Below are 13,961 nucleotides of genomic sequence, written 5' to 3'. Positions count from 1 at the left end.
ACTCACTACATTCATCCTCACAATATACCCCAATTGGGGAGGCAATAGTCTCCCTAGCTCCAGACGGTTGGGAGCAGTTGAGATTCTTGTGCGGTTGCATAAAAAAAACCAACCATAGTTAAGTAATTAGATCTAGGAACAAGGTACTTTCCTCAAACTTCCTTTGTCTCCACACTTTTTGTAATCCGTAGTGTGTCCCAAAATCGGGGGATAATCACATAGTTCCACTGGCCCCGGGGAGTCGGCACTTTTGTGCAGTATCACACGAAAAACAATTACTCAAATAAAATCATTAAAAATGTATGTTTTGAAAAAGTATTTATTTAAATCAGTACATGTTTTAATTACAGTTAATAATATATACACAATGTACACCAAGTTACTTTCATGTAGTCAAACATATTATAACAAAGTCTACTGATTAATTAAGGACATAAAATTAACAAATTACCTTATGTATTTACATATAAGATATGGTAAGGATATTATTATGTAGAGTTTGACTTAACTAAACTAGAAAACATTGTAAGTATAGTATAATTCCTAATAATACACAAATATTTATTTTATTAGTACCATCCGATTTCATAATAGATATGTATTAATATTAACAGTGATCATTTTATAAAAAAATAATAGTATGAAATTCGTAGATGTTTTTTTTCTAAAAGCTCATCCTCCCAATACTTTCTAAAAATATTCTTGTACCAGTTTTTCAAACAATTGATTTATACTTTTAGGAACACAAACTTCTCTGAATAATAAATGTCTTTAAATATTTACACAAAGTTTCATAAAATACCATATTATGTGTAATACATCGATAATTATAGGGAAAACATAAAATGTATGTATTAACAATATATCATACCTTAACTTATCTTCCATGAAAACAATGTTTTCGGAACAGGATAATAATTAACCATTAAAATGAAACGTTTAAAAGAGACATAGATAGTGCGCACCTACAGCATGTTTTTTTTTAAATAATGTATAATCCAAGATGAAAGCAACACGTATCTAGGAGGGATGAATCACTCGATAATAAATATTTAAGAACGTTTATGATAGTTGAATTTCACATTATTCAGACAAAGCGCACTTTTCAAAAATTCACCTACCAACACACAATATTTATTTCCCAAACCCCTTCCATGACAAATCCTTTCAGTGAAATAAATTAACCATCAAACCAAGACGAGTATGAATAACGAATGAAGTGACTTTTGGCTAGAACAACTTTTCTATATAACTGGCGTGATTTTGACAGTTACCGCGCAGTGGTACAGAATTTGATTGAGTTAGTGTCCACTTTACACGCAGGATTCTGGGAGTCTCGTGTCGAGGATCTTTTCCTTGAATGCTTGAACGTTGAGAGCGGTGTCAGGGGTGTAGTAGGCGGCGAGGGCGGCCGGGGGGCGGGGGCCCTCTCCGGAGCAGGAGCGGCTCAGGGCTCCGCCTCTGCCGCCCTTGTCGCGGGTGATCAGCTCCTTAGAGGTATTTCCCCAAGTACGAGAGTAGATTGGCGGAGGTTCTGTGAACAAGAAATTGTAAATTTGAAATAATGTTTTTTTCTGTAAATCTTTTGATCTGTAAATGTATCTATATTTCAATCGAGAACCTGATATTGATTGTTTAGGCAAATGTATAGATGAGTAGTATTCTTATTTATCTGCACATGTTTTTTGAAAAATAACAAGCAAACCATCTGTCAGTTTCAGATAGTTAAAATATTTTCGAACCTCCTCCAATAAATGCGTGCATTATATTAATTAATCATTTTTTTATATGAGACTGGGATAAATATTAGAATTATTTTTTATTGCATGAAACTAGGGTTTGACTGTGAAAACAAAATACTTAAATCAAATAATTATCCACCTACACAATAATAACCGAAAAAAAATTTATAAAATAACTTGTATTTTTGTGATTCAATATATAGAAATAATAAGTACATCGATGAGGAACAAATTTAAAATAAATAGTAATTAGTACCTAGTGTTGAGTTCGAAAGAATTAAAATTAGATCTTTGAAAAAAAAAATCACTTTCGATACTTCATTTCGGAGAGATGTTTTGTATTTCAATTCAGGGTTAGACGCGTCGTAAGGAGAAGTTGAGTTAGCAATGAGGCCCCCAAAGTAGCGAAAGATAGATACACCTTGAAGAGCTTTGTCAAAAAATACGTCAAAACGGAAAGTTTGTTGACGATTTATTGCGCTTGTAATATACCTAATTTATGCGTGTTAAACGTAGAAAATCGCCTCACGTAATATTTATATCATATTTCAATGGATGCTTCATCAATTCCACAAAAGCGTTTGCTTATTCTCTATTGATGTATTCAAATATATTGAGAAACAATAAAAAATCAACCTGTAAACACTACTTTATATATTATTGAGGATTGAACTTTCCTCCCAAGGAATTGACTAAAATAAGTGAACAACGGCTCTAACACCTAAATGAAATCGCAATTGGGTAGGAACGAGATTTATTTCGTTTATTAACTGCTGTAAATTTTTAAATATAATGTGTTCTAATTTCAGAGAAATTCATATATGGACGCGTGTGTATGTGTGAATGCCACAACAGAATGCATCGTATTTTACGAGTATGACTGCAAAGTTTCAGCTCAATCGGATATCGAAAAGTAGATTAATTTCCACATCCAAGTTCCATTTCATTCATTCGTTCATTTATTTATTTATTCAATCTGGAAAACAAGATCGAAATTCAAAAAGATGCATTTAAAAATACCTGTGTATAATTCTTTCTTAAGAACTTGTGTACCGTTATAAATATACTTCTGCCCAAAATACCATGTACTTAGGTACTTATAAAAAAATTAACTTGTCTATGGTATGTAATAAACTCTCTTCCGTTTTGACAGCCAGCCAAGCACGTTGTTTCATTTTTGAACCCTAAGTAATGTCATATTATTAATAATCAACTTTGTAAACTTATCTGATCACCAAATTGTTTCTTAAATTATTAATTTCTAGTGTATTTTTTTTCTCTATTTTAATTTTATTTTCATTATTTCTATCGATTTTTTTTTTTTTTTAAATATACCTTATATTTCTTATTTATTCAAACTTTTTTGAAAATTTAAAACTAAAACACGTAAAAGCCCTTTGGCGTTAAATAAATTAAGTAATACTGATGTTAGATCTAAATACGTAATGTTCTATATTTTTGTTGTTTAATTGACCCGCCTTTATTTAAATATGTTTTGTGTATACAACAATAACGTAAATGGAAAGTTTATTTACATATACATAATCCTAGATTTGATCTCTTCTCAGAGTTGAGACGGTCCTGGGCTAGGCAACGATTCTGTCCATATATTTTAATAAAAGTATCAGTCACGCAAGTGGAGCGGAAACTCTTGGATACCTCCTCCCAGGTGACATATTAAATACACATCTATTCGATCGACCCTCGTAAAGGATATGGTTTGTCAAAATGATTACAAGTTACTATGTTATTTCAAGTTTAATGGGGACATTTCCAAAATTGATGTCGTAAATTTTATAGCCGTCGCTTAAAAATAAAGGTTTTGAAATTTTCCGACGAATTCGATTTCACAGATACATATTTTTATGATCGTACGATCAAAGTACCAACCAATACAATTTTCAAAATGTAAAAAAAAATCTTCACTTACTTTAAATTAATAAACTATCTATCAAATACCTTGAGGTACTTATCTACCTGTATCTCACAATACGCGCCCAGACAACATAAATACCAACCTCATAAAACGACTAAAGTATTTCTCTCGAAAACCCGATACTAAGAAACGCGAAATTTTAATAAAAACAACATAAATATTGAAGATTGCACGTGCCGCCAAAAAACAGAGATTTTGTTTATTTGCACACTTCTTCGTTTTGATTGCACACATCCGAGCTCACATTCTCACTTGATATTGCCCAAGCGTCTCTCTACGTGGGCTTTATTTCACCACAGATTTTTATGGAGGTAAGTCGGAATTTATTTTATAAAAAAAGCCGCACAATACAAATAAATACAGTGGCGTGCTGCCGTTCGGGGAACTGGGGACGCGGCAAGTTTCCCGAGGAATAAATCCCCCGACTGCCGCGTCTAAATACGTATCATACAGAAAGTGGAAACTTTGGGAATTTCCAGCCAAGTTCTGTTGGTACGGCTTTTGTTGTTACTCGCTCATTTGCACAAGATTATAAGAGAATGACGCTGCTCACTGCTCATCAGCTGTATGTCGGTTAATTAAAACTTTTCTATTGTCTGCACTGTTCCAAATGTAGTTTCGTGAACCTTATAAGGACGAGGAGGAAGCATGCGATAAGGATTTACACTAGTATGAACATTTTTTGAAATAGTAATTTCATTAAATTACATCTGTGAAAAGGAAAAGTCTTTCTAAATTTTTTGTTTTGATCTACTGCTTAAACAGTTAATCCGAAGACATTAGTTTTCTTAGACATCGTTGTGCTTATCTTTCTTAATAGGTGGAAGATGTTCTCAGGTCGCCCTCGTGACAGATTACGATTAGATGCGAAACATTTTTTTTTCCAAAATTCTTTGAAAAACAATTTAAGTATGAAAAGCGTGAAATGAAAAAAAAAGAAAAGCGGAAAAAAACTCTGCCCTCAGCTAAAGAACATCATTACTGAAGCATTTTCTGAGCCCGGAAATGAAAGAAGGTTGAACGTAGAACTAACAACCCAACCCCACCTTTTACATCTTTTAAGATATCAAAATACTCGTAAGTGGCCTTTTCAGGGTTGCAGATGTAGTACCGATGCTTCGATTTGAAAAGTATTTTTCAGGATCATCACGAAGTAGTTTTAACTGGCCAGTGTTAGACAGATTACGGCTTGCCCAAATTGATAGTGAACGAAGTGAGAATAGAAATAATATTTATTTTACATCAAGTCACTAAACAAAGTTAATTAAAGCTATTTCAAGAAATGTTTCAATTCTCAACGAATGTCTTTTACCGGGACCGAGTCTGGTAACCGGATAAAAATGAACATGATCAAAATAATAGGTAAGGTTTTGTTGGGTTATGAGGTGAGGTGAGGTTTGTTTTATGTTTGTTCTTTTTCTTCACTCTTCTTCAATGTTCTATCTGCCATTACACTGATAAAATTTGATAATTGTATTCTTACCATAGTTAGCCGGTATCACATCAGGATCTCTGTCATCAGGTGGCAGGGTTTCTTTCGGCGGCTGGGCGGGTAGCTGGCGGCGCGCTGCGGCGGGCGGTGGTAGGGCGGGCGCGCCTGGCGGCGGACACAACTTCTCCTCCGAGGCGGGCGGAGCACGCGCGTGCCTAGTGCGTGCTCGTCGCGCACGAAGCACTCCCAGAGCGAACAACGCCATCAGGGATAACAGCCCGCCCGCCGCAGCGCCCATCCAGGGGGATACTTGCCAGGTGCCGTTTCCTTGGGCTGGAGAAAAAATACGAACATTTGTCAAACAGCTAATTTTGTCATGAGGGGTTCAATTAAAAATGGAAATATTTTGAATTTCGCTTGAAGATTGAAGACTTTTTATGTTTTTTTTTTTAATAATGAAACAATTTAAGCATTACAAAGTGTTTTGATGCGGATTTTAAAATCAGCGTTTTTATTCCAAATGCCCAATGTTATTTTTCATTCAAAAACTATTTCACATTATTATTCGAACTATTGCATTAAAACAGTATATTCATAAAATAACACCAAAATATTTTCGTTTTTTGTTTTTGGGGTGTTATGCCGTGTTGCGCTAACTCCTTCTTTAGCCAACGTTTCGGACAGCATTGCAGTATCCATCATCAGGGCAGATGTGTTAAGAAGGAGTTAGCGCAACACGGCATAACACCCCAAAAATAAAAAAAAACGAAAATACTTTTGGCCGTGAAGATCTTAAATCATATTTAACACCAAAATAATATACTGTAAATCAATAAAATCGTTTGACTTTAGCTTCTGAAGCGGTTTTTTAAAATATTGTCCATCGGCAGATGACAATTCAAATGCAGAAATATATAATTTAGTATGGAAGCGGGAACTAAGACGGCCTTTGTTATTATCGGCATTCCTGCAAGGCTTACATAAAATTGTTTAAATTAATAGAATACGTTATGATAATTTGCATGTTTTTCAGCAGTTTCCTAAGATGGCTGGAACGTCTTAGCCGAAATGACGGTTCACTTAGTGCACTCCATTACTTATGTCTTATTCATTTACAGCCTTACTAACGAAAAATCACTTCACAGCCGTTAAACGGTGATTTTTGTTTCACATTGTACAAATACTGTAAAATTTCTATTTAAAATTATTACTACTAAACAATGTGTCTAATTTCGCTGCGAAAGAACTGACGACATAGCATTATGGCAGACTTATACGCATGCACTACTTTTACGCGAGTACCATATAGATCAGTTTTCCCGCAAAATGACAGTTTTGATTTGTTATTTGTGAGGTCTGATTTTAATGATGGTTTTGTTTTTAATTTTTATTATATTAAACAATTCGGAATTATGTTATTATAATTCAAAATATTTACTATCATAGGTATGTACTTATTATTTTTCGACAGTTTTGACTCATTAATACTGTCATATTGTGAATATATAGGGTTATCCAATAAAAGGTGTAATTTTAATATTCAATCGTAAAAAATCAATGATTTTGTCGCTTGTGTGGCACGTAGCGCCGTCTTGTTGAATATAAACGTTGTCCAGATCAATACAATCCAATTCCGGCCATAAAAAATCATTAATCATCTCTCGATAGCGATACATTTACCGTAACTGTTGCTCCAGCCTCATTTTCGAAAAAGTAAGGTCCTATGACTCCGCCGGACCATAAACCGCACCAAACAGTCACACGTTGAAGATAAAGAGGCTTTTCAACAATAACTCTTAGGTTTTCCGAGCCCTAGATGCGACAATTTTGCTTGTTGATGAAGCCACCGAGGTGGAAATGGGCCTCATCACTCAAGATGATTTGAATTTGATTCACTCAAGTGAATTTTAATAATTTCAATGCGTTGTTGAAGCGTGTATCGTTCCATTTTTATTAATGGCGTAGTTTCTACTTGTCAAATGTTATAAAATGACAGCTTCAAAAGTAACATCTACCGAAATAGCGGGCTATTCAAAATAACACCTTTTATTAGAAAACCCTGTAGTTTCACATTTTCTGAAAAACAAGGTTATTTTGGAAGTATTATTTTTTTACTTTTACCTCGTATTACTTTTACATCGTAATTCAATAAAACTTCCGTAAATGTGATGTTTTTTATTTTAAAAAAATGCCTTATGCATATGTAGGTTAATACAAATAAAACAAATTAACCTTTATACTGTGTCAAAAATATCCAAAATGTATTATTATTTTGGTTATTCTCTGTGAATTATTATTTCAATTTTTAATTCATTGTATGAACGAGATAAAAGTGAAGTGACCGTTTTCTTGCAAACTCCTTACATAAATAAAAGGTCTGCGTGTTTTTAAATATTTCTTTTTCTTACATTTTTAATTAAAAATGTATGTGGTTAACTTTTCTCCAACATTTTTCATATTTTAAATTAAACATTGTTATTTTCAATATTAAAGTATATTTTAAACACAAAAATTTAAAAGGTAAATTATCGTAGTTCTAAAATGGTATTTTTCTAACGACATCTTACAAATTAAGATATAAATGACACATTTAAAATACCTTTGAAAGTTTCCGAAATTCGATGATAAATTATTATTCTATCAAGTTTATTTAACAGATAAACAACTCTCTTTAGCTTGGTAAGCAAAGTATCTCTCTTATATATCTTTCCATGAACTATTGTACGTCTGTTTATATTTTTTTCACATCCGAGGTCGTTTATCAAACGAATAAAATTTTCATTACTTTTTAGTAGGGCTGTTAAATTGTAGAAAAAGTCAAACCAGACTACTAAAATAAGATCCAATGTTTGTTTATGCATTATTCTACATATATATATATATATATATATATGTAGAATAATGTTCTCGGTTTACCCGCGTAAAGTAGTCCTTTAAAGGACTTTTTAATTTCTGACGTTTAGACACGCGAAAGCGTTCAGTTTGAGACGAAACTCAGGACATAAGGCCTCTGAAGATGGACAGTGAGATCTGTCCGAAACGTCAGAAATTAAAAAGTCCTTTAAAGGACTACTTTACGCGGGTAAACCGAGAACATTATTCTACATCTTACACCCGTGAAAACCTTAACCATAACATATATATATATATATATATATATATATGTTATGGTTAAGGTTTTCACGGGTGTAAGATGTAGAATAATGTTCTCGGTTTACCCGCGTAAAGTAGTCCTTAAAAGGACTTTTTAATTTCTGACGTTTCGGACAGATCTCACTGTCCATCTTCAGAGGCCTTATGTCCTGAATTTCGTCTCAAACTGAACGCTTTCGCGTGTCTGTTCGGTCCGGAAGTCAAGATACAAGTGGGTGCTTATCAATTCTTATGTCTAGGACGAAGTATGCGTGTTGATGGTGATTTGACGGTCAGAAATTAAAAAGTCCTTTTAAGGACTACTTTACGCGGGTAAACCGAGAACATTATTCTACATATATATATATATATATATATATATATATATATATATATATATATATATATATATATATATATATATATATATATATATATATATATATATATATATATATCATTAACTTCTGGCATGAGCTTTAATTAGAAACCGACTGAGTTTTAATAATATGTTTTTAGTTTGTTTGAGACCTTAGAGAGAGTTCTTCAACCAAATAATACACCCTTATTTTGGTTAGCCTAGGTTTTTAATCACCTTTATGTAACCTTTTCTCATACTCTGTATTTATTAAATATGATTTAAGATAGTTGAAATTAATTCAAGTCCGCTTAAATCCTTGGATTACAGAATGAGCGAGAGCTATTCTTCGCAATCTGCATTCGTTATAAATCTCCACAAATTGCACCGCAAGTCGATAAGCCAAAGCCAGCCTTGCGAGAGATTTATTTGTCCGTATATTGAATTAATCAAGAAAACTTAATCTTGTTGGATTAAATTATTATTGATAACGATAAATTGGACGGCTTTCTAAGTTAAAATTACAGCTTGGCGCTTCTTGCATCGGTGAGCCATTAATTTAGCAATTTTAGTTAGTAAGGAAAATTTTTGAATGATGGTTTTAATAATCGAGAACATTTAGTCAATTTTAGTTATCGCACTTTATTAGCCAAGTTTAACGAGATTAAGAATTACATTTTTACAGTACTTCTTTTCTTTAAGCACATAAAACTCAATTAATCTCGGTATACCCTCCGAGCATTGATGCCGTTCAACATTTTACCTCATATATGAAGTTATCACACATAATACAAAAATAAGACTAGGGTTCCCCAAGGTTCTCACTCAAGGTAAATCTTGTTTTATTATTTATAAATGCCGTAGTTAAAAGATTTTTTAGGTGTATTGTTTGCCGATGACATCAAAATTTATAAGGAAATTAGAAATATCGGTGACAACTTTGTATTCAAGGATAATCTGAGTAACTTGATATTAGTAGATGTGATTCCTCAAAAATATCATATGATCTTGTATCTTCCAGTTACTCAAACTATGTACTTGGCGATTTTATTTTTTAAAGATCTGTCATATTAATAACATGTTAGAGTTCGTAATCAGATTAACCAACAAATGCAAATATGTGCTCATCGTAAAAATATTATTGTGTGCCTTATTTATGTATGCCTTATTACTGTAGTCATTGGTCATCTTCATATTAAAGTAGTCATTGAGTGTCCTGATCTACGTAAACTGGTGAATTTTCATATTCCTTCTGGAACCATTTCTATACTTTGGTTACAGTAATATGCTCTCAATCGTTCATTACCATAAATAATAGACTATGAGACTTATAAAAGAGACTAAAAAGACTAATGTTCTACAGAGTAGTTGAAAAGTTGTTTTAATTTGTCTTTCGGTAAACTTTATATTTTCTTCAGTAATGACAAATTTATTTTATGGCGTCATTTTGAATTAAAAAAGCTTTGCTTGCTTGATGAGTGGTGTATACAAAGTTATTAATAATTATTTTATTTAAAAAAATCATTAAGTTGAAGCGAACTATGTTTAATAGGTGTAGAACTTTAATGTTAATATGTTTGCTTTTATTTTATCTTGTAAGTTTCTGTCTGCATGCTCTTCGAATCGCAATGTTTGTAAATGGTCATTGACCGTAAATAAATAAATATATTATCGTTAATCTGGAAATATAATAAATAGAAAAAGATAATACACTTTTAACTAACCCCGACTAAAAATTAACCGTTGCTTTTTAACTCAGTTAAAAATAACGAAAAAATATTTTGAAAAATGTAGAAGGCACGTAAACGTAAAAAAGCAACTCAGGTTGTGAGAATATTTGTTTGGGAAACCTAGCAGCGGTCATTCAGTTTTCGCAAAAAGTCCATAAAGCCCGTCAGTTGGCACTGCGTTTAAATTAAGGCGACTTTATGATATTCATTTTCATAATATGAGTTTAATCTCATCCCATGATTAAAAATGCAAGGTTTCTCTTCTCGGGATAATAAAATTCAGTCGGGGCTTCCAGAATCCAGAGCTTTTGCATGCCAATTATCGTTCCTGTATTCGTGTAGATAAGAGGCGAGCGACTTGATATATCCATGGAAGTTGTTCATATTTCTGTAGAGATTTCCCTCTCTGCTGAAAACTGCTTTTATCTGATGTCGCGACTGCGAGGAACCCTCGTAGGAAACTGCAGGGTAATTCAAACCGACGAAGTACAAATTGTTGGATTTACTGGAATTTCTCATTAAAACGGCTGCTTTTTGTTAATCTTCCATACTAATGAGGGTCATTATAATATTACTGTCGAATCTTTCAATGTAAAATAAGGATGAAATGTGGATGCCAAATATTTAGTCAGAAATGAAATTTAATGCATTTTGCTTGTGTTTTTTTAGCTGTTTGTGAAAATATTTTGTTAGGTAAAAAATATAGAAACTTTCACAAAATTTTGGTCGGATAAAAGGGAATATTTTCACTTGTCAAAAGAAACATGCTTTGTTACTTTTATCAAATACAAAAAGAGTTGTTCGTTGGTTTACGATGTCCCTGTAGGTTTGAGAAAGGATAGAAGGTGGTAAAAAAAGCAGCGACCTGAAATTGGAGAAGGTTGAAGGGGGATTTTAGGATAACAGGCCACCTCCTGATTATATTTTCACCCTTTGGAGATGAAATTTATTTCCGCGAAATTCTTTGAAAGCCTCGCCGTTTTTTGCCGGTATTTGGTTATATTTAAAAAAATATATTAAACACACCCAGTACACGTGCCATTGAGCGACGTGCCATCAATGTTTAAATTCGAGGAGATAAAAGGGAACTATATAATTTAATCTTTAACATTCTGTTTTATAATTCCCATCACGGCAGAAGAACGCAGTGGAATATAACGTCCTGATAAGCCCTCGATGCACCCGGCATTGCCCGCGCCCCCGCCTGACCGCTATCTAATTAATTGCTGGGGCATGTTGCGAACCGTGGAACAAACCGTTTGCTTATTTCCTGTCACACGAATAAGCGAGAGATTTTCATTTTTATTTTCTACAACCACCTACTATTGTGTACCCACTGAATTTTTAGGTGAAACGAAATTTGCAGGTATTTGACATAATAAACAGAATAAACCGCAGCTGCCATGCTCATTAGATTAATCAAATTAACCTCAATAAAACTAACGTAAACAATAGTATTACTTTAAATTATACGATAAGAATGCCAACATTTTTATAAATCCCAACAAGGAATTATTAGATTCTTGGTCAAATAAAATTTTACACGCAAAACACTTCAATTATCTCAACCAAACGTATGTTGACAAATTTTCGTCAAACAAATGGTATTGGAGAGTATTGGAGAGTTGAGCGCACAAATAGAAGGATTTATGCTTGCCATTCAGGATAGAGTCATTAATACTAAAAATTATAGAAAGCATATAATCAAACATACAAATCAAATTGATGATTTGTGTAGAAAATGTTTGGCTTTTCCGGAAACTATAGAACATATTATATCGGGATGTTCTATATTAGCACCGTCCGAGTATACATTTAGGCACAATCAACTTTAAAAATAATTCACCAAAATTTGGTTATTAAACATAACTTGATTGACTGCCGTAATATAGTATCATATTATGATTACGAACGAAATTCATTTTTAGAAAACGAATTTTATAAAATATATTATGATAAAACTATACTAACAGACCGAACGATTAGTCATAATAGACCCGATATAGTTTTACATGACAAAATTAAAAAAATAACTTATATCATTGATGTCGCTATTCCAAATTCCTGTAATATTAAAAAATCTGCTAATGAAAAAATAAGAAAATAAACAGATTTAGGAAATGAAATAAAAAGAATTTGGCATTCTCAGACTATAAAAATATTACCATTCGTTATTTCGGCTACTGGCATTATACCTAGCTCTCTCATTAAAAATTTAGGCGTATTAGATCTATCAAAAAATTTATATATAAAGATGCAAAAGTCGGTCATTTTAAATACATGTATGATAACGAAAGATTTTGTAAATATTTATGTTGAGGGATCAGTAGGATTTATAGGCCCGGTGAATTATTTTCCCATTTGATCTCTGGTGAGTTGACGTGTTCTTCTTGTATTGTTTTGTATTTATTTTGCTTATATAATGCACTTGCAAAATGTTGATTGACTAGATGATCATTTGTGGAAAAGTGAGTGGAAGGGTTTAGTTTTTCCTATGGGTAGATTTGACCCGGACAACAAAATCGGAAGCATATATAGTGTAATTCATAATAAAGGTTCGATATGGGGAAAACAATATGCTTATATATATTGTAGTTATTCATTTATATAAACTCTTCAACTAATTTTTATCTTCTGGTTTTTTCCAGCTTATTGGAAAATAGTTATTTAACACCAATTCATAAAAATAGACGATACAAGCGATATATCAAACTAAATACCAGTTTGGTATAATGTCTGCTTTACTGAAACTTTTTAAGATTTTAGCACTAGATATCATTATAAAACCTATCAACAACATTATTGTTTCTTACCAACATGGCTTCATCACATATCGCTCTACCTTAAGATTAAATGATTTATGAAAATTACATATCTAAATCCTTTGGTCTAAAAACAACAAGTGGACAGTATATAGACTGATTTTAGTAAAGCTTTCGATAAGGTTTGACTTCACATACTGATATATGAACTTCGATTTCGAGCACCAAAGGTAAATTATTGTGTTTGATAAATTATTTCCTTGGTAATGGGGTGATTAGTGTAAGGATTACTTCTATAAAATCTTATAAATTTGAGTTCACAAGTGGGGTTTCTCAAGGGTCCCACCTCGACCCAATACTTTTCTCATTATTCATCAATGACATTGTTGACCAATTTCAAGGTGTAAAAGTTCTACTATTTACTGACGTCTTAAAATGTATGAAATAATACGAAATGTATATGATCGCTAAATTTTACAGACTATCTTAGATCAACTTCATCAATGGTGTGAACAGTATGTTTTATTTTTGAACATTTAAAAATAAAAAAATAATATTTTCCAAAATTTTTTACAATATCCTACATGAATATACATTAAATAATTTTAAATTAATACCAAATTCGTGACTCTGGTGTAATATTCGATGAAAGCTTGACATTCATTGCACACATTAACGATATCACTAATAAGGCTTTAAAGATGGTTGGCTTCCTTTGTAGAACTTTAACTGATCGTAAGTCCTTACATTGTATGGGAACCCCCTATAGGGATATAAAATATATTTCATTAGGTAGAAATAAAGTGGAATATAATTCACCTATTTGGTCCCCTTTGTATAAAGTTCACTCTAACAATATAGAAAGAGTT

General features: G+C 32.4%; 1 protein-coding gene across 2 annotated transcripts in view; it reads right to left on the bottom strand.

Moving 5' to 3' along the window:
- Positions 1–836: 836 nt before the first annotated feature.
- The window catches only part of LOC149424498 (kin of IRRE-like protein 1), a 267,924-nt gene continuing 254,799 nt past the window's right edge, over positions 837–13,961 (bottom strand). For both annotated transcript variants that reach the window (XM_089651621.1, XM_089651622.1), the window contains exons 15-16: positions 5,162–5,443; positions 837–1,534 (exon numbers count right to left, since the gene is read on the bottom strand). In XM_089651621.1, the coding sequence (XP_089507747.1) occupies positions 1,314–1,534; positions 5,162–5,443 (503 nt within the window). In that variant the 3' untranslated portion in view covers positions 837–1,313. The remainder of the gene's footprint in view (positions 1,535–5,161; positions 5,444–13,961) is intronic.

Source organism: Hesperophylax consimilis, chromosome 4 (assembly GCF_061612785.1).
Source record: "Hesperophylax consimilis isolate HC1 chromosome 4, BYU_Hcon_1.0, whole genome shotgun sequence".
Taxonomy (NCBI): domain Eukaryota; kingdom Metazoa; phylum Arthropoda; class Insecta; order Trichoptera; family Limnephilidae; genus Hesperophylax; species Hesperophylax consimilis.
Note: the sequence above shows the minus strand (reverse complement) of the source record. Positions and strands in the feature narration are given on the sequence as shown.